This window comes from Melampsora larici-populina (genome assembly GCF_000204055.1).
Source record: "Melampsora larici-populina 98AG31 unplaced genomic scaffold MELLAscaffold_4, whole genome shotgun sequence".
Classification (NCBI taxonomy): domain Eukaryota; kingdom Fungi; phylum Basidiomycota; class Pucciniomycetes; order Pucciniales; family Melampsoraceae; genus Melampsora; species Melampsora laricis-populina.
In genome coordinates, this window is record NW_006768768.1 from 1,285,385 (window position 1) to 1,309,004 (window position 23,620).

Sequence of the window (23,620 nt, forward strand, 5' to 3'; positions counted from 1 at the left end):
ATCAACATCATGCTTACAAAAAACGTTGATGTAAAGGTAAGACATGTCTCAGGGGATAGGAACCGAATTGCGGACGCTCTGTCAAGGCGCCTCACCAATTGTAGGGAACTGAATTCTTTAAGAATCATTAATTCTATCCTCCCCCCAATCAACCCCTCCATAGATGGAGGTATAAAATACACTTCTCCTTTTTTCCACCGCATTAAGTTCAATGCCAAAGATTCCCAGAGCCAAGGCAACCCAGCTTTCTTTCTCTGAAAGAGAAGAATTGAATGAAGAAGACATGAAGCAAAGGCTGGAACCTTCCTCAATTGCAAAATACGAGTCAGGAACTCGGCAATTCATCAAGTCTGTATTCAACAAGACATTGAACTCTGGCCAGACGAAGTCAATCTATCTCATTTTGTTTCATTAGTCTCTAGAGAACTCCAGCCAAGTACTATCAACAAATACTTGACCGGTATCGTTCATTGCCTGCAAGTCCAGTTCCCTTTTGTCATTAAAGCACGGATGTTGCAACGGGTTTGCTATTTGATACAAAGCTGCCAAAAGCTTTTTTTGGACCTGATCAAAAGAGCCAGCCCAATGTCACTCGCAGACGTTCAACTATAGTCAACTCTCTCTAATGGCATACAGTTTGGCGGGCATTTTTCTTATGCATTTAGAGGAATATGCCTTTACAAATCTTGTTTTGGCTGGCAAATCCCATTTTGGCGGAAAAAACCCTGTAAAAACCTATGCATTTAGAGGGATTATGCCCATAAGAGGTATGCCTTTATGGAGAGTTGACTGTATGCGGAAGAACGTTCAACATATCTTTCAACGATCTTCTGTTCAACACAATCGTTGGCTTGGGTTTCTCGGCTTTACATCGGCTGGGAGAACTAACGGATCCAGATGTAGTCAACCTGAGAAATCCAAGAAAGTCCATCAAATGATCATCCTTACTCATTTCAAACTGTGGTGCGATCACCACCTATGTGTAAGGGCTCTGGTGTACCGTAGGTAAGCTCATAGCTTCCTAGGTACTGGTTTTAGAGTGAGAAATAATACTTTAATAATTCGATAGAGAAAAAGGAAACATATCATACACAACTCTTAACATATATATACTCTAACATCTTTATAAAACATCTACACAACCGTTTGTAACATATCTAACACATTTCGTTAACAACCGTATTTGTTATCACAACTAATTTGATAATATTTGATAAAACAAGTTATTTGATAATATTCTTTAACATTTGATAAATCTTTTTACATAATATCTCTTAACCTAAGTCTAACATAACAAAACATTACACTATGTTCTACCATATCACAAAGGCGACCCAAAGTTTCTCGGGAGCAAAGTAGCCATTTGCAACAGATATAATGATCCATACTGCCCAGTCCTAACCCTCCTCACCTATACAATCAACAGGGACAAGCGATTCCCAGCCAGTCCATTGTGGCTGTTACAAGAAAACGGCACTGTCCCTACAAGGTCTTGGTTCATCAACAGACTTGATTCAATCATCCATGGATCGAGATCAGGCCATTCATTACAAGCCGGAGGCGCCACCGCCCTCGCCCAAGCAGGAATCCCAATGGGAACCATCCAATCCATAGGAAGATGGTCCGGTGAAGCTTTCCGCATCTACGTCAGGGGTCATCCAGTCATGAACACATTCGTAACTCAAAAGCATGCACTGTCTACCGGCGCGACGTTGGGGGAGCAAATATCTTTCCTGGCTCCTCCTGTGAGTCCAGTTTCAATCTCATTCAAGATTACACAAATCGTAAAGTGCTGACTTCACAGTTCTATGTTATTCAGGTCAACGCGCTCGCCAAAACTGATAACATTATGCAACTCTCTGGTTCCAAAACCAATTCCAGCCAATTCGGTAAGTAGCTCTGGCTGCTAAGTCACCAAACAGTCGCTGACAGTCTTGTGATAAAACTCTATTAGTCTCTGTGCCGATATCGAGTATTACCGCAAATCAAAGACCTGGGACAGTGTCTCTGCCCCTGTTCTTTCTTCCAGCCAGTAAGGCATTTCCCTATTTCAGGGGCAAGCAAGCTTACACGCTGACATCTGCGGTGTCTCCGCAGATCTCCCTCAAAATATCAATTGCAGGAGTTCTGTTGACCTCATTATCCGACCCTTCTATAGCTGTGCTACCCCATCAACATCTTTACTATACCATCATACGGTCAAATCACTAGCGGGTGGTCAGGGTCGAAGGCTTTTCAACAACAATTCCTCGTTTCACTATTTCATTCATCTCAGCGAAAACCTCAGAATCTATATGATTGTACTGCGTTTTAATCTAGTAAAATTTATTCCAATTTATTTCACAATAACTAAACAGACCCAAACTGAGCCAAAGCCATTCCCGCAAAAGCAAAAAATCAAAACGACGAAAGCAAATTACAACCGTCCAAGGTTTATAGGACCGGCTGTACAAAACTCCATAGATACTACAGGAAAATCTCAGGAGATCAAATCAACTCTCACTTTTTCCTTGATCCAGCCAACCGTCTTTGAAGCATGAAACTGATCAGAATCCTGAGCGCTTGGTAGCCTTAAAATACACACGCATGCCATTGGATTTAAACTTCAAGACAAAGGAAATTGGATTGTTAGTCTACCATATTGATTGAGAGATTGGAGATAGATATATCTGAAAATTAGACGTAAGAGAAGTGTTGTACCATCAATTGAAGGAAGTGATACATGGTCCACTATTGGCAAAACTGTCCGCTTGATTTTTAACATGCTATGTATTCTCTCTTGACTCACCAATGGCAACATGTCCTGTTCGGAAATAGGGAGTGTACAGATAGAAATCATCTGCTCAGCTTCACTTCAGAACAACCTCGCCACTTCACTTCTTGCCTTCTGACTTGCCGAGGTTGTCTATCGCATAGAAGGAACCTGAAATGAGACTCAATTCAGATATTTTCATCAAAAGACTTGACAATATATGAGCATTACCAATTTGATCAAGTATGCTTCCGGGTCCTACAACATCCTCTTTATTTTTTTATCTTTGGTTGGGTTTTTGAGGTTGTGATACACCGCTTGCTATCTTGGGTCTTGGGTCTTGAATGTTTTGTAAGTTGATGTGATGTTGTATGAAAGTGATGTATTTTGCAATGTAGTTTTTCTTTTAAACCTGTATTGTTCGAATGTAATTTTTTTTTAATTTTTTCTCTGAATTTCATTGTCACTCGATCTCAACTTACTTGTCGTTAACTCCGAATCCTCCTCAGCTGAAATCTTTCTATTCCAACTTTCATATCAAACTTAACCAAACACTGAAGTACACCTCTCAAATTGTTCTTTTGGTCGATAGTTGATCCTTTGGCAACCTCTTGCACTCACTCATCCAGGCCTGAAACGTTTGGGCTTGGTCGGACCCTTGCAATCGCGCCCAAGTTTCTTGGATTCTGAGGCCTCACGTGTTGAATTTTCAAAATCGAATCGCCTCACTGATATTCAATTCAATCTTCTTGAAAACTGGAAACCCTCACTGCTCGTTGAAGAACGAGTTTTTAAATCGCCCATACTGTTTCCCGTTTGTTAGGTTGTGGGGCATCTCATCATCGACCTCAGCGCGTTGAATTTAGACCAATAGCTTCACAAATCTCGAAGCAGTCAAAAGTTACGCCCGACGTCATGTCTGATGCTTCGACTTCACAACTTCAACTTCCCGCGCCCCTTGTCGATATCAACTCGATCACCCATCCCACCGAATCTTTACCACGGCCCTTACGGACGCTGAGGCGTAGCTTTGAACTACTCTCAGTCTCTTACTTTGTCTCGATCTATGGTCCAGCTATTGGCTTTCCGGAATTCAGCTTAAGAGTGAGTCGCCTACATGAGGATCATTCGACGTGCGCAATTTTTTTTCCATCTCCTGGTCCCTCGCTAGTGCAATTTTAGCTGTGCCGTTATCGTTCTTCCTGAGCGCTCTGGTTCGTGAGACCGCCATCACGTCCAGCCTGTAAGGACGAGCTCTTCTGCGGCTCACAGGTTGGACTTTGATGAAAAGTTGACACAAAGGTGCCCTTGCATTGATATGTTTGCGCCCCAAAACTGGCGCATACATCCACCTCAAAAATCAGGTTTGGGTCATCAGCTTGGCCTAGCAGTTGTCCTGGAATTACACTGTGTCTACATACAATCAGTCTTCCCCTCAACAACTCATACCTCATGCGAACATTGCTTACCAACTTTTTCTTGCATTTGCCTCTACGTGGGTTTTCAGAAACTGGAAGAGGATCTCGATGGTACCCAGCCAGACTCCTACGTTCCCGGTCTGGCCGCCAGACTTCTAGTCCTTCTCACTGGCGACCGATGTATCAAGTTCGTAATATATGGCAGACAATATGTCTTGATGGCCAATGTAACTGACCATTGATTCACCCTTTCATTGCCTTTCTCCGCAGTGCAAACAATTGGGAAAGTAGATTAAGGAAGGAATACTCAAGACGAGATCCCATCGGAAATCCGCTTGGCACGGAACCGCTGAAAATGAAGCCACGTCATTCGAAAAAAGCCGTTGGTTATGTATACATTGCTGAGTATATATATGATACTCCTGCTACCGCCATCTCCCAATCAGTGGGTGTCGAGGCTCAAAACAGTCTCTCGACACCAATACCGACACAACCGACATCAAGCAAAGCGGTAAATGGCAGTAGTGATAAAAACACCAGACTGGAGGTCGGTTCTTCTATGATTGAGTCGGACGAGGTCACTGCAGTAGGATCAACAACCATAAAGACAATCACCTCCGAACCCATGGCCAGTGCTCCTATTCAATTGGAAGAAGAAAGTAGACTAGATGCCGTTCAAACCCAGACGGACGCAGACACAAGTCCTGTTACCCAATCGGTAGAACAAGCGCCAACTGTTTCCGCAGATCAGCTGCCGCAAATTTCTTCACACAATGATAGCACACCAGCCGAGCTGACTTCAAGTGTCACACAAACACTCGGTAATCAAGATAAGCAGGACGGCAGTCTAGTGGCTCCTAAAGAAATCAGCACCACTTCGAACGCTGTATCTACGATCGACGAGCCTATCCAATTGGTCGCATCTGGCACCAACCCTGACGCTTTGCCATCCCATCTGACTACTAGAGAGGATGATGAACCGATGCATCTCGCCATACCCTGGTCTGAGCTTTCACCACTCATCAAACTTCGAACATTATTCAAGCTGTGTGAATGGAACTTTGAGACTGCTCATGACCTGGATCGATTTCGTCGAATGATCGAAGGGAAAGCTACCGGATTCGCTGGTATCAACGCTTTGAGCAGCACCTCCACTGACCCAGTTGATTCTGGTGATTGGAGACAGGAACGTTGTGGTGCGGACTCAAATTCTTACTCCTACTGGTTTACGGGCCAGGGAATAGATGCTACCCTATGGGTACAAAGACCAGAACCTAAACCCAGAACAAAGATTACCCTTCGTCTCTCATCCAACAAGGGCAAAGCTCGAGGTAAACAAACAAGAGCGTCAAACTCTCGATCCAACAAACGATCACTGGACATGGCCGGTCCTGAGACCGCCCCAGGTCAGACTACAGATTCCAACCCCAGGAAAGGGACGAGTCTCTCCAATAACACACCCAAATCGAAACGACCCCGACTGTCTGGAACACGCACATCCAGTCGCTTGCGCAAGAGCTCAGGAGCAGACGATTGGCAGACAGATCCTCTTGAGCTTGACTCCGCTCGGTCTTCCCATCTCAATTCACCATGTACCTTACCTACTTCTGCACGCCCACCGACCATGATAGTCATCAAAAACGGCGCGCTCCCGACAGGAAAATTCAAGACGCTGGAACGAATTGTGACCGGTACCCGGGCATCACCTAGACGACGGGTAGGAGATGATGATGAATGGCAAGATGTCCCTGAGGGCTGGCTAGACGAGGTTGTGATGAACACAGCGTCTCAGAATACAAAACTCAAAGCTAAGGCTGCAACCCAAAATCAATCTTCCCGTTCACCCAAATCCGCGTCTCAGTCTCACACGCCTCTTAACTCCAAACTCCCACCTATGTCCGGCGCGCCAGCGTCCTCAGTCCTGTCTAGCGAGCTATCGGATGACTTGACTTCAGAGGATGAGGCTCAACCGCCGATCAAAAAGAAGCTTACATCAACTGAAATGACAGAAGCTGATCCACAGTTGAAAGTGGGACCGGATGATGCAGCCCATGTCGACATCGCCTCTACAAAGACTGATGTTGCGGATGTACCTGAGACAATTGAAGTGAATGGCCAACAGCTCAAGGAACCTGAGGTCACAGTGCCCGAACTCGCCCAAGCTGACTCGGATGTGAAGATGGAAACTGAACCGATGCCAATTGCTCATGTTCGCTTCGAGCTGGATACAGCAATGGAAGAATCTAGCACTTTTGCTCCACCAGCAGCAGCCAATGGAGACCAGCCTCCAGAATCGGAAAGTTTACCCACTGAGCCTGTTGGAGTCGAGTCAGATGTTAAGATGGACGATGGTACTATCCAAAACCCGCATATCAAACCGAGCATTGATCAGACTAGCGATGTGACTACGGTGCCTATTGAAAGTGTTGATCTGCACTCTAAAGACCCCGATGCAGTCCCAACCGAGTCCCTGGAAGGCAACTCTACTCCCACAGTGAATTGCACAGAGGAGCTCGCAGAAGAACGTAAGGAAGGAGATACAACGATGCTGAACCCCTCCACTAACCCATCACACGAAACAGAAGTCCAAGTCAAGGCAGATGAAGATGAAAACGATCCCGATCAACTCAAAGGACATCCTCTAGATCCCGACTGGATTGGATGGGAAGTGGTGGGTTTCTTTCTTTCCTGTAGACCTCTTTTACACACTGGCAATAGCCATCTTGGCACCACTGTACTAGGCTCGCTCGAAGGAGCATCTTTAAGAATTGCCGAATTGCTTTGACGTATATTGGTTGACGCTAGTGGCCATGTGTACAGTCGTGTTCAAAACCTGGATAGTCACTTCGAAAGTCCGAGGACATAGACCACTCATTTGATGTTTTACAACTCGTTAGATCAAATGGTACACTGACCATAACTGACCATGTTACCTATCCTCAGGTTTGTTCGAGTTTGAGCGAATGGCAGCAATTTCCTCGACAATTCGAGGGTACTCAGCATCCAGATGAGATAGCATTGATCAACTTTGTCACTGAAGAGGTTCTACCCATCTTGGTAAAAGCACATCAGGTTTGCCATGCTTCATCTAACTGTTTTCTAAGCGCGTTGCGCCGATGTAGTATGCGGTGTCTGATGTATAACTTCTGTGATTTCCATACACGGTAAACTTATCTGTTTTTGCGGGATTCGCACGATCAACAGGAGCACGAAAATCGCTTGAAGTTGGAGGAAGCTATGGCACAACGTAAGCGATCCAATCGAATAGCCACACGAGAGGTAGTACAAATTTCAGCCGCCGAAGCCGCCATCGCAGTTTCGGAGAGGGAGACCCGCCTGCACTCCGAAAGACTCGAAGCAAGGCGACTCAAAGAAAAGCAGGCTACCGAAGATCGGTCACAGAAAGAAGAAGATCACCGGCTGGTTCGATTGAGGGAGCGCGAGGAGAGAATTGCTCTCAGGGAGGCTCAGGCGTTAATGGAGCGAGAAGCGGAGAAAAAGCGTGAAGAGCGAGCGAGATTGCGCGCAGAAGCAAAAGTGTTGGGTTTAGCTGTGAAAGTAGCTAGAAGTGGTGCCGAAAATAGTGTGTCACCGACGGATGCTAGTGAGAGTTGGGAACTGGATTGTGAGATATGCGGCGTCATGGGGAAGAACATGGTCAGACACTTCTCTAATCAGCCACGACCATGATCATGAACTAACGAGTTTGTATGCACTGCTCAATTGTCATCAAAATCTTTATTCAGGATGATGGTAGTGAAGTCATTTGCTGCGACAAGTGCGAAAAGTGGCAGCATCTAGCATGTCACGACAATGCAGATCAAATCCGACGTCTACCGAAGCGAGATTGGAGCAAGGCCGATTTCGTCTGTTCAGCATGTTCTGGAATCCCAATTCCCAGATCGGTCAAACATCTTCGCACACATGTGAATGGCAAGCCTAAACGGCCACGAAACAAAAAGCTGAAGGCGGATGGTGTTGAAGGGGGTGCGAACGATGTCACTCAAGCTATACGTCCGAAGCCGCGTATAACCTTATTTGTGAACGATCCTGACAAGCGCGGCGAGGGATCTTTGAGCCAAGTGCATCCCAATAAGAACCTTGCTACTCCCATGGCGTCCAATATCTCCCAACAACCTTCGCTTTCTCAAATCGCCCAACCACTTGATAATAAACCAATGAACGGACATATTGCTCCAGCTCTCACTAATGGATTTCATCAGAACCCAATATTTTTCAAGGAAGAACTATCTCCCAGTATCAGTCCACATATCTCCCCAGCACTGACCGGTGTTCAACCAAGTCCTGTCCCTGCTTGTACTGGACTTGAACCTTATTATGATGACCTTGATAAACTTATACCAATCTTACGCGCAAATGTTCAACTACATCGAGTCTTACCAGTTTCAGTCATGCATCGTGTACGTCGATACCTTATCGATCAACAACAGCGACGTCAATCTACAACTGTTCCGAATGGATCCCCAAGCAATTCAACACACCTTACACCTACTCCCAACGTCTTCTCTATCCCACCAAAACCAATGTTGCCACTTATTGCACAATTCAATCCGTCCTTACCAGTTAACATCGAACCGACCCAACCCCTACCACCTATCGGTAGCGCTCTTCCTACGGCTGCTGATTGGTATGATCAACATCATGTGAAAACTTCGACAACATCGTTCGAAAGTTTTGTGGATCCAATCTTTGCTTCTTCAATCAAACTAGAATCAAGAGTTGAATCAACAATACCAAAAAATGAAGAGAAAAAAGTAGAAGAAGTGGATAATGAAGTGGTCAAACCAGAATTACAAATTATACCACCAACATCAGTTGATAATCATCAATCTCAAAGTTTAAGTTTATGAAGCAAACCAAATCAAATTAATCAAGATGCCTTACAATGAGTTTCTTTTCTGGTTTATTATCAAGTTATCTCTTTTTTGTTGGCAGAAAAGGAAGTTGTATCAAAAAAATGAATCACATTGTCATGTATGAGGAGGAAAAATCAAGTTAAATCTTTCGTTTTTTTTTCTTTGCCGGTAGATGATCAAGACTGCGAAATGATTATTTTACTCAATAAGAATTGAATGATGATAAACTAAAAAAAATGTTGAAAAAGTCTTTGTTTGCTAAGATTATAGATAGAACTAGAATTAGGTTGTTAAAGTTGCTTAGAGTAAATAAATAAACTGTTATGTATGATGAATCTAAAGAATGGTTTTCTTCTTATAGGTTTTCATGAAGCGTAAGATAGAGAAAGAGAATTGATTACCCTAGAGATGAGTTTTCTTAGTAAAGGTTTTTTGGGGGGACTTGGGTTGTCTGTATGGTCTTGGTTAGAGAGTGAACAAAGTTCATCAAATTGTTGCAGGTGGTTATTGTAGACTGAGGATTAAAAAGATATGTTTGAAATGCACAATCCCAAGGCCCATTGACTGAGTGGATGGATCAGATGAGACAAATTGGATTGGCATTGAGTTGATTTTGTTAACAATGACCTGAATCAAAGAAAGTGTATGGACAAACAAACTAATATTGTTTGAAAGACGTGTTTAACCACATTATATGCATGGGAAAGCCGCACCCACCCTGATTTTTAAGCTCATCGGGTGTTTTGCGCTGCGCCCACAGCCTGGAGTATGTGGGCTGGAGACAAGTTGATGGTTTGGGAAGCTAGTCTGTCTGATGAGGATGCCATGGCGAGAAGCTGATTTTGCTGCGAGGTGAGAAAGAGATGTGAATGCCCCGCTCTCAAGGCAGGTGGCCGCGGGGCAGCCGCAGGAGAGGAACCAAGCCGAGTCGGTTCCGACATTCACTCCGGTTGCACTCTACTACTCTTGAGCTTTCTTTGACGAAGCAAGAGTCCAATCCGATTCCCAGCCATCTTCTTCCAAGCTATGGTACTAACTGTCAATCGCTCCTCATCAAGATATTCAGCGAAAGGGTCTTATTTTCAATTGATTCAGATTCAAGGACTCGATCTGACTGAATTCTCAAACGCGATCAAATCGCCCGAATCTCAGAGGGTGTTGCACTCTTGGAAACTTCGATCCTTGATGGCGAACGTCGCGAAGTAGCTCCGCTAAAGGCGCTGAGTGGCGCGAGTGCTTACCCTGGTCATCGCAAGAGTAGATGTTCAGCACCCCTGACATGGAAATGTAGTATTTGGTCTCGTCGCTTTTCGAATTGTAGATGGTCTGTCACATCCAATGGTCAAACGGTTTCGAAAAGACGAGGCGCATGGAGTGGCCGATCAAATTCAAAATCACCTCCAGAGCTGTGCGGATAGCTAGCCATTTGGCATCCATCACTCAATCGCTGAGTGCTCTAACACTTCTTGCACTTTTCCAGTGTAATCAGGACTACTTTCATTCTGATACCGTCTGACTATTGCGAAAAAGACTGGCGCGCCACCGAGGTTGACGAATGTTCGTAACCAAGCGTGATGCCTACTTCCTACATCCAACACTCCAAATACGTTGATGTGGTGAGCGTCCACTTTTGATTTTGAATAGCAAAAATATATTCTTTTATCAAAAAATCACTCTCTTCACCACATTGACGATTTCATTCGAGTTATCCTTTATCCGTCAACAACTATTGGAAGGCGACGATGGCAGCTACCACAGTAACAGCCTCATATGATGATGGATTATACCATCCTCCCACACCTACCGCTTCACTTGTAAGTTCCATCAGCACGGTCTAATCTTTCTTCACGTAAAGAGTCGCGATTGATTTTATTCTCATACGCAGCCTTCATCAACAGCTGTCCAATCCACCACCATCACTGTGGCCACCCCGGCGGCTACGCTTACTCCCGTTCTTCTGATTCCGTCATCAGCTTTCTTGTCTCACTCCGATTCTTCCACATCTGCATCTGATATCATGAAGAACAATGGGCAACTCACTAGCATCGCTACTTCCACCTCAACTCTGGCCTCTATCACACCCTCAGCTCGAACAAGTTCAATAGCACAACCAGAGACCCCTCGAAACTCTAGCCCTCTGATCCTTGGTGTCTTTATCTTCCTTTTTTTGTTTCTTGGTGTGACCTTCTTTGCTGGATATATGTGCCGAAATCCATTTAGAAGATGGAGAGATAATCGTCGCTTAAGACATTCACCAATGTTTGGAGATTTTTCAACTCGATATGAGGAATCTGATGAAATGTTAGAAGTAGGATGGCAGGAAAGGTATCAAGTTGATGAAGAAAAAGAAGAAATTTTAAATCATGAATTACATCCTCAAACTCCTTCTGACCCTTTTGCACGATCGATTCCTCGTCGAAGTCAAATTCAATCTTATCTTGCATCTCGAAACCCGTCCACGACTAATCCAGTGGAACACATCGGTAACGAACGCGGATGGCTCTGGGGAACTCGACGATCAAAGGCTTCACGTTCTAATGTCATACCAGGACTAGGAACTGGCCATTATCGAGCCAAGTCTAACAGATCGCGTGCAAGTAATTCGCGTCAACAGTTGGACGACGGGTTACTCACTCCTTCAGTATATTCAGCCTCAACATATTCGGAACCTGTTTCATACGATCCCAAGACAAACACACAGGAAGGAGACGATTTCAGACCCAACTCAGAACAAATGGACAAAGAGCTCAACGAATATCTCGCTGAGAGTCGAACCACTGTTACATCGAAAGAGTACGCACAGCAGCTCAAAACCGCCTCACGGAGCCATGGCCCATTCTCTCAAGGAGGTTATCTTGATCGCTTGAAGGAAAGCATCAGCAGTCGCTCGGCTTTTAGTCGTTCTTCCCGTGCTAGAGGTATGAACGATTCAAATAAGGGTCGCTGGAATGAAATTGGACAGCTTGAAGAAGACGAAGATTACGAAAGTGAAACTGAGCGCACTGTCATGATGGATTTCAAGACACCAACCAAACCCAAATCATCCCGAACGCGCCCTAGCGAGTTATCTCTCGCAGATATCCCATTACCAGAAGTCCCTCTTCTTGCCTGGGACGTCGCCTCTTCACCATTCAAACAGAAATACCGAGCGCATGGTGGTGATGAAGACCCAAATTACCTTGATAGCTCTGTGAACAACACTCCAGTAAGAAGAAGTACCAGAGGATGGACTCTTTCAGACCAAGCCCGACCTCCTGCTTCATTCACTGCAGCTCTCCCTAGCTCCTCTAATCTCACTCCTCTTAGAAACCAGCTACAGGATTCGAAGCGTGCCGAGGATCGAGAAGCGATCCGAAACTCTTTATCTATGTCTCATTCTCAAATCCTCTCCCCTGAGCTTCAACCGAATCTCTTCTTTACGGCTGCAAGTCCTCCAAATCACCATCAAAAGGCCAAAAAGATGACCAAAGAATCAAAAGTGATGAACGCATTGCTCGGCTCTTCTGATCAAATCTATTCACTTACTGGAATCGCACAACTAATCTTTCCAACCGATTCAAGTGATGGACCTTCGACTCCGAAAAGTCATAAAATGCACACCACTCGATCTACTCCCGTTCATTCAGAAAGCTACACAACCCTTCCGACTCCTAAATCTCAACGTAGAAAAAAACGAAGCGAAACGATCTCTGAACAATCTATGATCAATCAGATTTCACCATCTCCAAAAAGAACATCTGCTATTAAACATCGAGTACCATCCCGAGAATTCGAAAAAGAACTTGTATCAAACCAAATCCTCCAATCTGTTTCATCTGATTCTCCACTTCGTAATACTGAAATTCATCCTGGAGGGTTTATTGGTCGGTCACCTACTAAGAAACTTAAGAAGAAAATCGTGATTGGAACTTCTGCAAAAACAAACTTACAACTCAAACGTGAACAAGAACGTGCTTTTGATGTGATTGATAGTATTGTTCAAACTAGTCCACGTAGAATTCAGAATTGAAAACCGGTTTTGGAATCTTACTGGATCATGAAGTTTGTTTTTTCGAGTTAATCTATTGTTTTGTTTTGTTTTGGCTTAAACTTTTGTCTTTGGTTATCTTTTCACTCACCTGTTAGAACATGGTTACTTGAATCAATTCTTTCTTTCAACTTGTGTACTCAAAATCTGGTTTTCCTTTTCCTTTTCTAATGATTAATACATCCTTCATTATGGATTTCATGTTTTCTCTGTACCGTATCCTTTATCACAACATGAGACTAATGACTATGAAATTTTATCTACTTGTAAAGCTACGTCTTAAATGGAAATCATGATGTCTTACATCTAATACAAAATCTAATGAATTCGAGGTTATATTATATTGTGGCATTCAATTATAACCACAATCCAAGTTAGATTAACTGGAAGGTTGATGTTTGGTAAAGTGAGTTGTGCAGAAACATCTAAACCAAACACCACATAATCTTGATAAGTGCAGTACAATCAGATTAGGCATCAAATCAAAAGTCTGTCCAGAATTTCACATTTAATTGAACTTGAAGTGAAGTTTCCAACGTTCAACTTCTATGGCTCTCACTTTCCAATACAAGGGAGACTGACATGCGTCGGGTGAGATTCGGATTGCGTCTGGACCATCACAATGGATTGCCAGGAGTTTGGTAAACGAAGCAGTCTCTCCTCATTTCATTTACCCATGTTGCTCAACTGTTTTACAAAATCCTTCTCGCGTTCGTATCAATGTCAGTCCCAAAATCTGTCTAATCTTGGAATTCTTGCATCAACCCCTCTTCATATCCAAAAAAAAACATTAATCTAACTACAATTGTCCATCTCTAGAAAAAGATCTCTGGTAAAAAAAAAGTATAGTAAAAGATGAAAATCTGCCACAGAGACCAAGAGATTTTATATACAAGATAAATATAAATATGTAGATGATAGATCAGAGTAACAGTAGAACACTAAGACTAGTGATACACACAAGGCAAAAAAAACCAAAATGACATTTTTCATTCTTTAAAATCCATACAACAAAACGGTCACTTTGCCTGTAAATATCCAAGAGTTCAATAGCAGACCAAAAAAAACAGATACATTTGTAAAAACACTACATCTACTTATTCTGAGGAAAAAGACAGATAATAAAATAATAAAAGGAATTCAAGGATTAGATAATAGGATATGAAACAAGCAAATAGATAAGGATTTTTATAGATAAGGGGAACAGAAAAAAAAAGAAAGCAAGATAAATCGAAGTGAATTGAATACAAAAAAATAGATCACATTCTAGTAGTCATCGGTTCATCTTTATCATGAGTTGGATCAATCATCACATCAGATCCGCCTGTTAAAGATTCTTGACCATTACGACGATGCGCCTGAGCTTGTGCTTTGTGAATCCAAATGCTATCTGATTCAAATAGTACGTCCATGTCTTCAAGACTCCTTCCAGCAGTTTCAGGCTATAGATATTTTCGGGAATGTTTTGGTCAGGTTCCTGAGTAAGATTTTGATTGAGTTTTTGAAAAAAAAAACTTACGTAGAGGAAGTAGATGTTAGGCAAGGTGAAGAAATTCAAGATTCCGAAGCTGTTTAATGAAAATCAAAAAAAAGTTAGCAAATTTACCCAGAGAATAAGTTTCCAACATGAAAGCAAACAAATGATTGCTTACAGAATGAAAGTCCAATACGTGATAGCGTTAAACAAGAAAGGTGCAATCTCCGTGACCACAGCGTTTCCAATCGACCATCCAACGACACTCCACTGAATTGAGATAAAAGATGATCAGTTTGAGTTCTGTGTCATGAAGAGATAAGCGAACGGTTCTGCTTACACAACCACCTTTGGCTCTGACAAACAATGGCATGATCTCAGTGGGTACCAACCTAAGAACAAAAACATAAGTTAGATACATCTGAATGCTGGTTGCTACAGTATCAAGTATGTTTGAACCCCTACTAACCAAGGAACTGTCAACCAAGCTGGATTAAGAAAGATCCAAATCAGTCAAAGCTTTTCAATCCCTTAGGGTAGCTAGAACAGAAAAACTCAACTGGCTCCGAAAGTGGCCGTATAAACGAAGACACCAGTTGTCACCACGGCACCCCAACTTTGACGTACATGAGAGGTGAGAGAGCCATCTCCAGAATACCTAAAAAGATAAAGAGCCCAAGACATATCAGAAAAAGGATCCTTGTAACGTGTATAAGCGAAATTGTGACCGACTTGGCTCCTACTCCTGCTATGATCAGAGCGATACCCATTACAATTGCCCCCCAGTACAGAGTGACTCGACGACCAACGCGATCAAGTGTGACAACGGCGACTAAAACACTCATCACTGTTTATTCATCACATTATCAGCTTTATTATAGAAATCAGAAAAGAGACATAAAGTGGCGACTGAACTGTATGACAAATCATTGATACCCGAAAGCCTTGGTAGATGAGGATAAAACGTGTCTTGCATAAGCTGGGCGAAAAAGAAAGATCAGACTATGATAATTGACTCACAAATTCGACTTGTATTCACTGTAACCAGCCTGAAAACGGAGACAAGAGATGTCAATAATTCTTTCCAAAAAGAATTCAAGGAAATGAAAATTACCTGTTGAAAGACAGTAGGAGCATAGACAGTAATTACACCGATTCCCACCAGTTCTTGCATAATTTGAAGCCAAATGATAAGCCAAGTACGACGACGTAAATGTAATGGATCGTTCTTAGTAAGCATACTCCAATAAGTAGTAGTACTATCATGTTGACGTTCGATTTGAACTGCTTCAAGGATTCCTTGGAACTCAGAATCAACTTTGTCATTCAGTTCTTCTGTAGTCTCTCCTTTACTTGAACGTAATACTGTAAGAATGTGACGAGCATCATCTGTTTTTCCAACTTTGGCGAGCCTGGAATCATGAGCGAGGATTAGTATTGAATGATAAGAGGGAAAGATGTTTCTGTATCACTCACCATCGGGGAGACTCTGGGAAGAGCGGAACCATGATTAAGAGGACTACCAAGAATACGATTTGGATTGCCAATGGTAATCTCCAACGTAATCCTTCACTACTTGCGCCTCTCAAACCAAATTCGATCCACTAGATAGAAAAAGTTAGTGAGATTTTGATATTGTGTTGATACAATGGTTGAACTCACGTAAGCTAAAGCCAATCCAGCAATGTTCAAAAGAACTGGAAGAGGTCACAGGTTGATTTAAAGGTTAGTCACTGTGGGATTTGAGATCATGCAATGCAGGAATGTAATCCTTACATTCGAAACCCATGGCAGCACCACGACCTTCATGATGTGAAAGTTCAGAAGTCCATACAGGTACAAGCGCATTGAGTTGACCAGTACCAATTCCTGTAAGTACTCGGGAAAGACTAAAACAAAATGAATGTCAAAAAACCATACGATACTTTCGATCGAGTCAAAAATGTTGGTGGAAAAGAAACTCACCACATCCATGTGATCTAAGATAGGGTAAAGAGCAGCATAAAGGTTTTTAAAATAATATAAGTATTCCAAGGACAGAAGGTGACACAAAGATTAAGAGTATAGCGAAATCGGTCGTACATTTCTTGCAGAGGCTTGAAGTGATGCACCAAAAATAGCCCACAGACACGCAAAGATGATTGCTAGAGGGTAACCAACAAAAAAACTTGAGCTCATGAACACGATAATTCAGATTCATGAATTTGTCACACACTTTTGACACGACCTATCTTGTCTCCAAGGACACCTGCAATCAAAGCACCAATGAGAGTACCCTGATAGATTCAAACATGCGCATATATGAGCTTAATATTGAATCATAGCTCTGGAAGGCATGTTTGGTGACAAGGACGGTTTTGGAACTTACGCCATAGTAGACTGCGACGATTCTGGAAGACAAAGCATTGAGAAAAATATTATCGAATCAATATCCTCTCCAGCGCCTCTCTGAGGTTTTGTTTGATATTAAAGATTTTGATGACTTACCCTCCAATCTTTGCTGAATCACCTTCAGTTTGAGGATCACTGAAAATACCCATACGACGTTGATAATCATGTGTATTGTTAACACCTGCAAAGTAATGAGAGAAGGTCAAGAAGAAATCCTTTGGTTCAATACCTTTTTTGTATTCTTATAATCACGATTGACAAAAAACTTACCAGACATCACTCCTCTATTTGATTCACAAAGAATTCGGAGAAAAAAAAGGAATCAGTACCCTAAGATGGTAAACATAGAAAATAAATTTTCAAAAAAGACCAAAAACTTACTGATCAAATCCATAAAACATGATAGCAATACCAGCGATCAAATTAACAGCCCATGTCATCGTATGACCAGTGAAAGGTAATTGACGTTTACGATTATAACCACCAGGGAAATATTTCGCATACTTCCATTCGAGTGGCATTGAATTAGTTGTTGAACCTCTTTCTTGGTTGTCCGTAAAAGCTTTAACATCTTGTGGTTCAGTAGGATTTTTCATCTTTACTTTTTACGCGCTTGGTCAATGTTGAAAAAGAAAATATGAAAGAGTCAAGCAAGATTGTTATTTGTGGGAACCGTAGAATTGAGGCGAGATTGAAGAGGTGGGTCGATTGTGATACGCAAGTTGATGATTTATATATCTAATCTTAATGGTCTTTCCTTTGAAATGTTATCTGTATCACCACGATTTTAAGCAAAGATGATCGACTTGATGACGAGATAAGAGGATGAGTAAAGGGATGACTGTGATGATGCAATGAGAATATGTCACACCAAAATAGAATCAATTGAAATTTATGATGTAATGAAGTGTTTTTTTTTTTTCGGAAGCACAAGCAAGTTATCGGACGAAAGATTAGTAAAAACCACCGAAGGGCAGAAGTTCAGTGAGTAAAAAGTTCCGGAAATGATAAGGGATCTAAGAAAGCGGGTGATGGAGACTAAGAGATTGATAACCAAAATCAATGAAGAAGTACTATAAAAGGGAAAAGAGGATGTGAGGTAGTAGGATGATCTTTATAGAGTGCTTTTGGTGTTTACCCAATGTGGAATAAATAGACAGAAGAGCAGTATAAAGACGCCGTCACAGGTTCACAGGGTGATGATGGGAAACAATCACCAAACGGAGTAGATACGGTGGATTTGATATGACGTCGATGAGATCGATGAGACTCTTTGGATTGATTGATGAGTAAAGGTAGATCAACGATGATGAAAAAGTGTGTAATAGTATAATTTAGCTCAATATGTTGATCGATTTGGATGGATTGGATGAAGTATTGGTTGGAAAGCTGCTTGATAAATATATGTGAGCCTGAGGTTGTGGCTTTCGTCTTACTTTAAGGTTAACAAATTCAAGACTCTTAAATTCCTTTACAAGTTTTCTTCCCATCAACGATGAGACAAGGATGGGATTTAAGTGATTGGAATGATGAGATTCGATAGACTCAATTCAGCTTCCCACTCACAAGTCTCCAGAGAGAAAGATGCAGGTTCTAGAAAACCGAGGTCTTCAGTGCCCGAATGAATCGTATCAGCGCTTCTCAGCTGACCAAATCAGTTTAGTCCTCCGAGTTATCTGATCTCTTTGGAGTATGTTGATCGACATATGACTGATATCTGAAACGTGCAGTGTGCTCAAAAATATCTACTCCGCTGCAACTATTCCGAGTGAGTCGTTCGTTAATCTGTCTTTTTCTCTCTCAGACAGCAGAATGATGAAGATTGATGGCATATAGTCTGATTTGATGATTGATTGATTTGTAGTTTGAAAGAAAAGTTTGCGAATGAAGATTTCTAATCATTCATCAGACTTGTGACCATCGCCAGACCCACTCGTCTGAATCTCCACGTACATATGTCCTACAACTCTCACCATTAACATGACGTCATCATTTCTCTCATCAGTCATGATGGTCAAGATCTGATCTGAAGCGGTACACTTCAAACTGAAATCTGTCCTCCTCCTAGATAATACGCATCAAAGTGTGGAGGCTTTCATCGGACGGGTTTGAGAACTGTAAATATCCTTAAAAAGTGGTAAGTCTTCAAGTGTCATGAGACTGAACTCATGAGAGTCAGAATCCAACTCACACCCTTTATTTTGAAGTCTCTATCTCCATTCTTTCTTTTGGACCTCAAACGTTAGGCAAGGGTAGATCTTTGATTTTTCCAATCGGTGATCTCATCAACAAAAAAACGCCATATCCTAATCTTAAACAAATTAATCTTAAACCTCATGAGGATTCTTAAAGATAACATTTGCTTACCCAAATCACTGGTAAGACAACTCTAAGCACAAGTGTCAGATTAATGAGTCTTTCCGATTCCGGATTAACGTCATCTTGGTGATACCGAGGAGAGTTTCATTTGAAAAAGATTAAAAGAATTAAATTAACATCAATCTTGAGGATCATAAACCGGGTTGCTGTTCCTTACTGCATCACTTTCAAACTTCACAAATATCTGCATACATTCACTTGGCGATACGCACAAGTCTATTTGCATCTGTTTCACGTTTCTTTGATCGGCGAAAGTGCTCCGGGCCGTATGTCCATTTTTTTTGATCTGGGTCTCTTCGTGACGCGCATCTTGAGCGTAAATACGAGATAGATCGAGGTCTGATCGATCGTACGAGGTTATAAAGAGATGGATGCACCATACCCGGAAGTGTGAAATGTGAACATTTTACCCTTCATCTTTCTGACTACGATCGCCATTCGATAAAGCATTTCTTCGGTCCGAGCCATGGATGTAAACAATTGCAAACCATTAAGTACTTGTGTATGCGTGTCTGAAGGGTTTGTGGCGGTAGTGATACATACAAAGAGTTCATCAGATTGACCATGTTTAACATCAGTCTTAACTCTTATCATTCAGACTTTGATGGTTTCAGCACTCTATATCCTGAGGGCGCCCAAATGTCCAAATTTACCCCAATTGAATACTCGGACCTTTCAGGTAAGCGAAACACTTCCGGCTTGCGTAAGCTTAACAAAGTCCCTCGCGAGCGTGTTCGCCGCGCCCTCGAAGAGGGGCTTAGGTCAGACTTGGGTTTTTTGGCGGTGGAGCTCCAAGAGTTAAGCCCCGGCGAACGTGCTTACTAGGAGCTTTGTTAAGCTTATGGCTTGCGTGATGCAAGGATACATGGTGAATATCCATGTTTCTTGGGATGTTGTGCCTGAATGATTTTACATCCAAGTTTCATTCAAGTTATCAATTGAAGTAACACATGGGCTCACACCGTGGGCAATCCACCATCGCATACAGCGGCTCCGACAGGCCGTCGTATTTTATCCTTACCATTTTCTCAATGATACGTAAAGGTATATAAGTACCAAGTATGGACGAAAGGGTGCGCGAATAGGACGAGAAAATGAGCAGGCCTGATATATTCCATCTTCGAGTCTTTTTTAGATGATTCTGATAGTTCTGATCCATAGTACGAGCTCAGATTTACCATGGAGCTACCAAGGTATATCCATCCTTGTGAGAATCAGATTTCCCTAGGAGTTTGGTTTGAAGTGTGTTTTGCATAGTCCAGTTCGGAAGGAGTTCAGGAGAAAGTGGGAAAGTGATATAGGAAAAAGGTTTACCAGACCCAAACCTGAAGCAATGGCTCAAGCTTTGAGGGATAATTTACTCTGAAACTTGTGTTCAATCTCATTGGACGGATTTGTTAGCAGAATGAAAGCGTATGGAAGGATATGAGGGATGCCTTTTGTATGTGGATGAGGTCTCCAGTTTGTCTAAATCCACAACTACCTCCACTCATTTTCATCTTGACTGATCGTCGCTACCCATTGGGAAGGACTGCTTGCTTCGCGTCCTTAGACGCAATCCTCACTCTTTTTTAACTCCAACTGCTGCCTGTCATTTAAAGCTACTGTTCATCATGCGCTCCATCATACCAGTCTTAGTCTGCATCTGCGTCCAACATGGAGCGATCATTAACGGTCTTCCAAATCACTCTTATGATCGACTTGTATCGCCTTCTTTACAAAGACGTATGCACGATTTGGAAACCATCAAAGAAGCGACGCCAGCTCTTGAGTACGAAACCCATCGGAGTGAAAACCCAGGGAACGGTCGGTTTCCTGTTGATGAAATTGAGGAGATTGAACCTGCTCTCAAGGCTAAAGAACCATGGGAACCTCTTGCTGGCCGCGTAATCGATGGCAAGGATATCAAAAAGAACAAGGCCAAAAAAATATCTCAAGACGATTCTTTCCGAGTAACTGACCCAGATTCATCACTTACACCCTTGGAAATTCAATATGGAAAAGAATGGGAAAAGAAAAAATTTGATGTCAATCAAATGTTACGTCTTCATGATCGTCTTCAACTCCCTTCAGACGGAGTTTCTTCAATCAACTTCCCACCTACTAGACTTATAAAAGATTCAAATGACATAGAGGATTCAAAGACAAATTTTAAACTAGAACCTTTACTGGATGATGGAATTGATTCAAAAACTGGAGAACCCAAGAAATTTACAAAAGATCAATTAAAATGGTACTTAAAACACTTTAAAGTTACCAAACATAACGATTTCGAAAAAGAAGAATTTCAATTAAATTTAAAACATTATATTGGACAAACTTGGAATCCAAATGAATTAAAATCAGTTGAAGGAGAAGGAAAACCAAAATGGATATTAGAAAAATATGTAAAAGAATGGAAAAAACTTAATTTAGATGAAACTAAAATGATGAATTTGGGTGGATTACTTGGAATTCATTTTGATTTAGATCATGTTGAATTGATTTCAAAAGAATCGGCATTTTATTTACGTGGGTTTCTACGTAAATCTGAATCATCTAAAGAAATGTTAAATTGGTATAAGGAAGCGATCTTACCTTCTTTATCTACTTTATCACAAAAGATTTTAAATATTAATTTAAAGTATAGTGAAAAAGAACCTTGGTGGTCAAGAGTCAATTCAAATACATGGCAATGGTATGATCGTGAAACGTTTTCAGGAGATCAATTATTTCAACTCTCGATTGTTCAAATCGGTGAAATTTTACGTTTGGGAGAAAGGAATCTTGAACCAACAATTGAAGAAATCAAAACTATGAAGAGTGATTTGCTTGGTATTTTTAAAAGAGTTCCTTATATGATTGTCGAACCTTCCACAAGAGAAACACACGGTTATCCAACTATTATAGCAGATGAGCTAGATGCAATCACACATCGAATCATTGGGGAATCTTTATTTTCTGAACGGATGCAATCAATCGGTCTTACAAACGAAGAAAAACTGACATTCTCAAATAAATTCTTTGACTCTCATGTTACTGATCAAGAATTAATGTCACCTGTGATCGATAGCCTTGAAATCCAATGGTTAATTCATGGATGGAGTCCAACAGATGCTTATGAAGTTACATCAAACTTACGAAAATTGTTAGCTAAATCAAATATCTCTTTATTGAAAAACTTGAAAAAATCATCTAAACTTTTAAATTCAATCTCACCTGAAAGTTGGATTAAAAATGGTAAACTTTCAACCCAATCTTTTGATTTACTTGAATTCTATTCAAAACTTTTAAATAAACCTGAGATTATGAAAAAGGTTTGGTTTTATGAATGGGTGGTTTATTTGTTTCATAAGGTTTTTTCCTTTCCAAAAGCTATTTGGAAAAGAGTTAAGTCTTTGGCTTCGTGAACTTGAAGTAAGGATAGTCTTGCTTGTGATTTTGCTTGTGAGTTTTTCTTACCTTTCAATCTTTTTGACTTAAGAGAATTAGTTTTCATTCCAAACGAAGAATGCATACTGATTGTCTTTTTAATTTTACTCATTTCATTTCAATCTAATGGTCAGAGTTCATGTTTTGGAAAGAAAGCTTTTCACAATATATGTTTTCGCAGTTTCTTCACAAATTTATTGGGGTTTTGAAAATAATTTTGGTAACCCTTTGAAATCAATGAATTTATTATCTTTGACTCATTTTCCTCAAGATTTATAAGACTTGTATTACTTCAATCAGATACTGAATATTAAGTATCATCATTCAGCGTTTCCATATACCAACACACATTCATTTATAGGAATTAGGGGTTTTCTTTTTCTTTTAGTCAGAAACGAAATTCTTATTCAACTCGAATCATCAGATAAGGAATTTGTCTTCATAGATGAGCAATAAAAAACACATGAACACGCTCTTATTGATATGAAAAGGATTCCTTGATGTTGAGAATCAGAGGAAGAGCCAAAAACATCACAGAACCCAAACTGAGTAAGATATTACAAAACAAAATCAAAGACATGAAATGTAAGGAAACATGGGGGCTGGGGAGACAATCTGGTTGTATAGTGTCTATGCAGTAAAACAACAAGTTCTTACAGATATGAGACAATCATTTAGAGGAGGTTACAAAGTTCAGGAAACTCTTTCAGGAGGCTGTTGACTTTTTTTCCAATCTGAAAGGATAGTTGGCTGGATAGTACGGTGCAGTGCGGGACGTAGTAAAGTTTGCGCGGCCGCGTCCTGGAAGAGGAACTCTCTTCCCGGCATGAGCATTCCACCGCTTCATGAGTGCACTTGTGTCGATTTTCGCACTTCCCCACTTCCTTGGCT

The 23,620-nt window shown here is 41.4% G+C and overlaps 4 protein-coding genes across 4 annotated transcripts; 3 read left to right on the plus strand and 1 right to left on the minus strand.

The window, feature by feature from the left end:
- Positions 1–3,667: 3,667 nt before the first annotated feature.
- MELLADRAFT_92342 (uncharacterized protein) lies at positions 3,668–9,041 on the plus strand (the record flags this gene model as incomplete). The annotated part of the gene is made up of 7 exons (XM_007405487.1): positions 3,668–3,856; positions 4,001–4,024; positions 4,260–4,357; positions 4,441–6,841; positions 7,114–7,242; positions 7,375–7,827; positions 7,917–9,041. The coding sequence occupies 7 exons, from the start codon at positions 3,668–3,670 to the stop codon at positions 9,039–9,041; spliced, it is 4,419 nt and encodes a 1,472-aa protein (XP_007405549.1).
- Positions 9,042–10,658: 1,617 nt separating this feature from the next.
- Positions 10,659–13,056, plus strand: MELLADRAFT_92343 (uncharacterized protein; the record flags this gene model as incomplete). Its single annotated transcript, XM_007405488.1, has 3 exons — positions 10,659–10,663; positions 10,753–10,861; positions 10,933–13,056. The coding sequence occupies 3 exons, from the start codon at positions 10,659–10,661 to the stop codon at positions 13,054–13,056; spliced, it is 2,238 nt and encodes a 745-aa protein (XP_007405550.1).
- A 749-nt stretch (positions 13,057–13,805) lies between these two features.
- Positions 13,806–18,362, minus strand: MELLADRAFT_42039 (uncharacterized protein; the record flags this gene model as incomplete). The annotated part of the gene is made up of 20 exons (XM_007405732.1): positions 13,806–14,516; positions 14,594–14,642; positions 14,727–14,818; positions 14,889–14,940; positions 15,018–15,036; positions 15,109–15,206; positions 15,281–15,395; positions 15,464–15,492; positions 15,569–15,597; positions 15,663–15,960; positions 16,025–16,152; positions 16,211–16,245; positions 16,325–16,437; positions 16,514–16,527; positions 16,631–16,692; positions 16,764–16,824; positions 16,917–16,938; positions 17,036–17,120; positions 17,210–17,223; positions 17,321–18,362. The coding sequence occupies 20 exons, from the start codon at positions 17,533–17,535 to the stop codon at positions 14,334–14,336; spliced, it is 1,713 nt and encodes a 570-aa protein (XP_007405794.1).
- A 2,569-nt stretch (positions 18,363–20,931) lies between these two features.
- MELLADRAFT_102755 (uncharacterized protein) lies at positions 20,932–23,036 on the plus strand (the record flags this gene model as incomplete). Its single annotated transcript, XM_007405489.1, has 3 exons — positions 20,932–22,614; positions 22,673–22,744; positions 23,001–23,036. 3 exons carry the CDS (start codon positions 20,932–20,934, stop codon positions 23,034–23,036), a joined length of 1,791 nt encoding a protein of 596 aa, XP_007405551.1.
- Between the last annotated feature and the right edge of the window lie 584 nt (positions 23,037–23,620).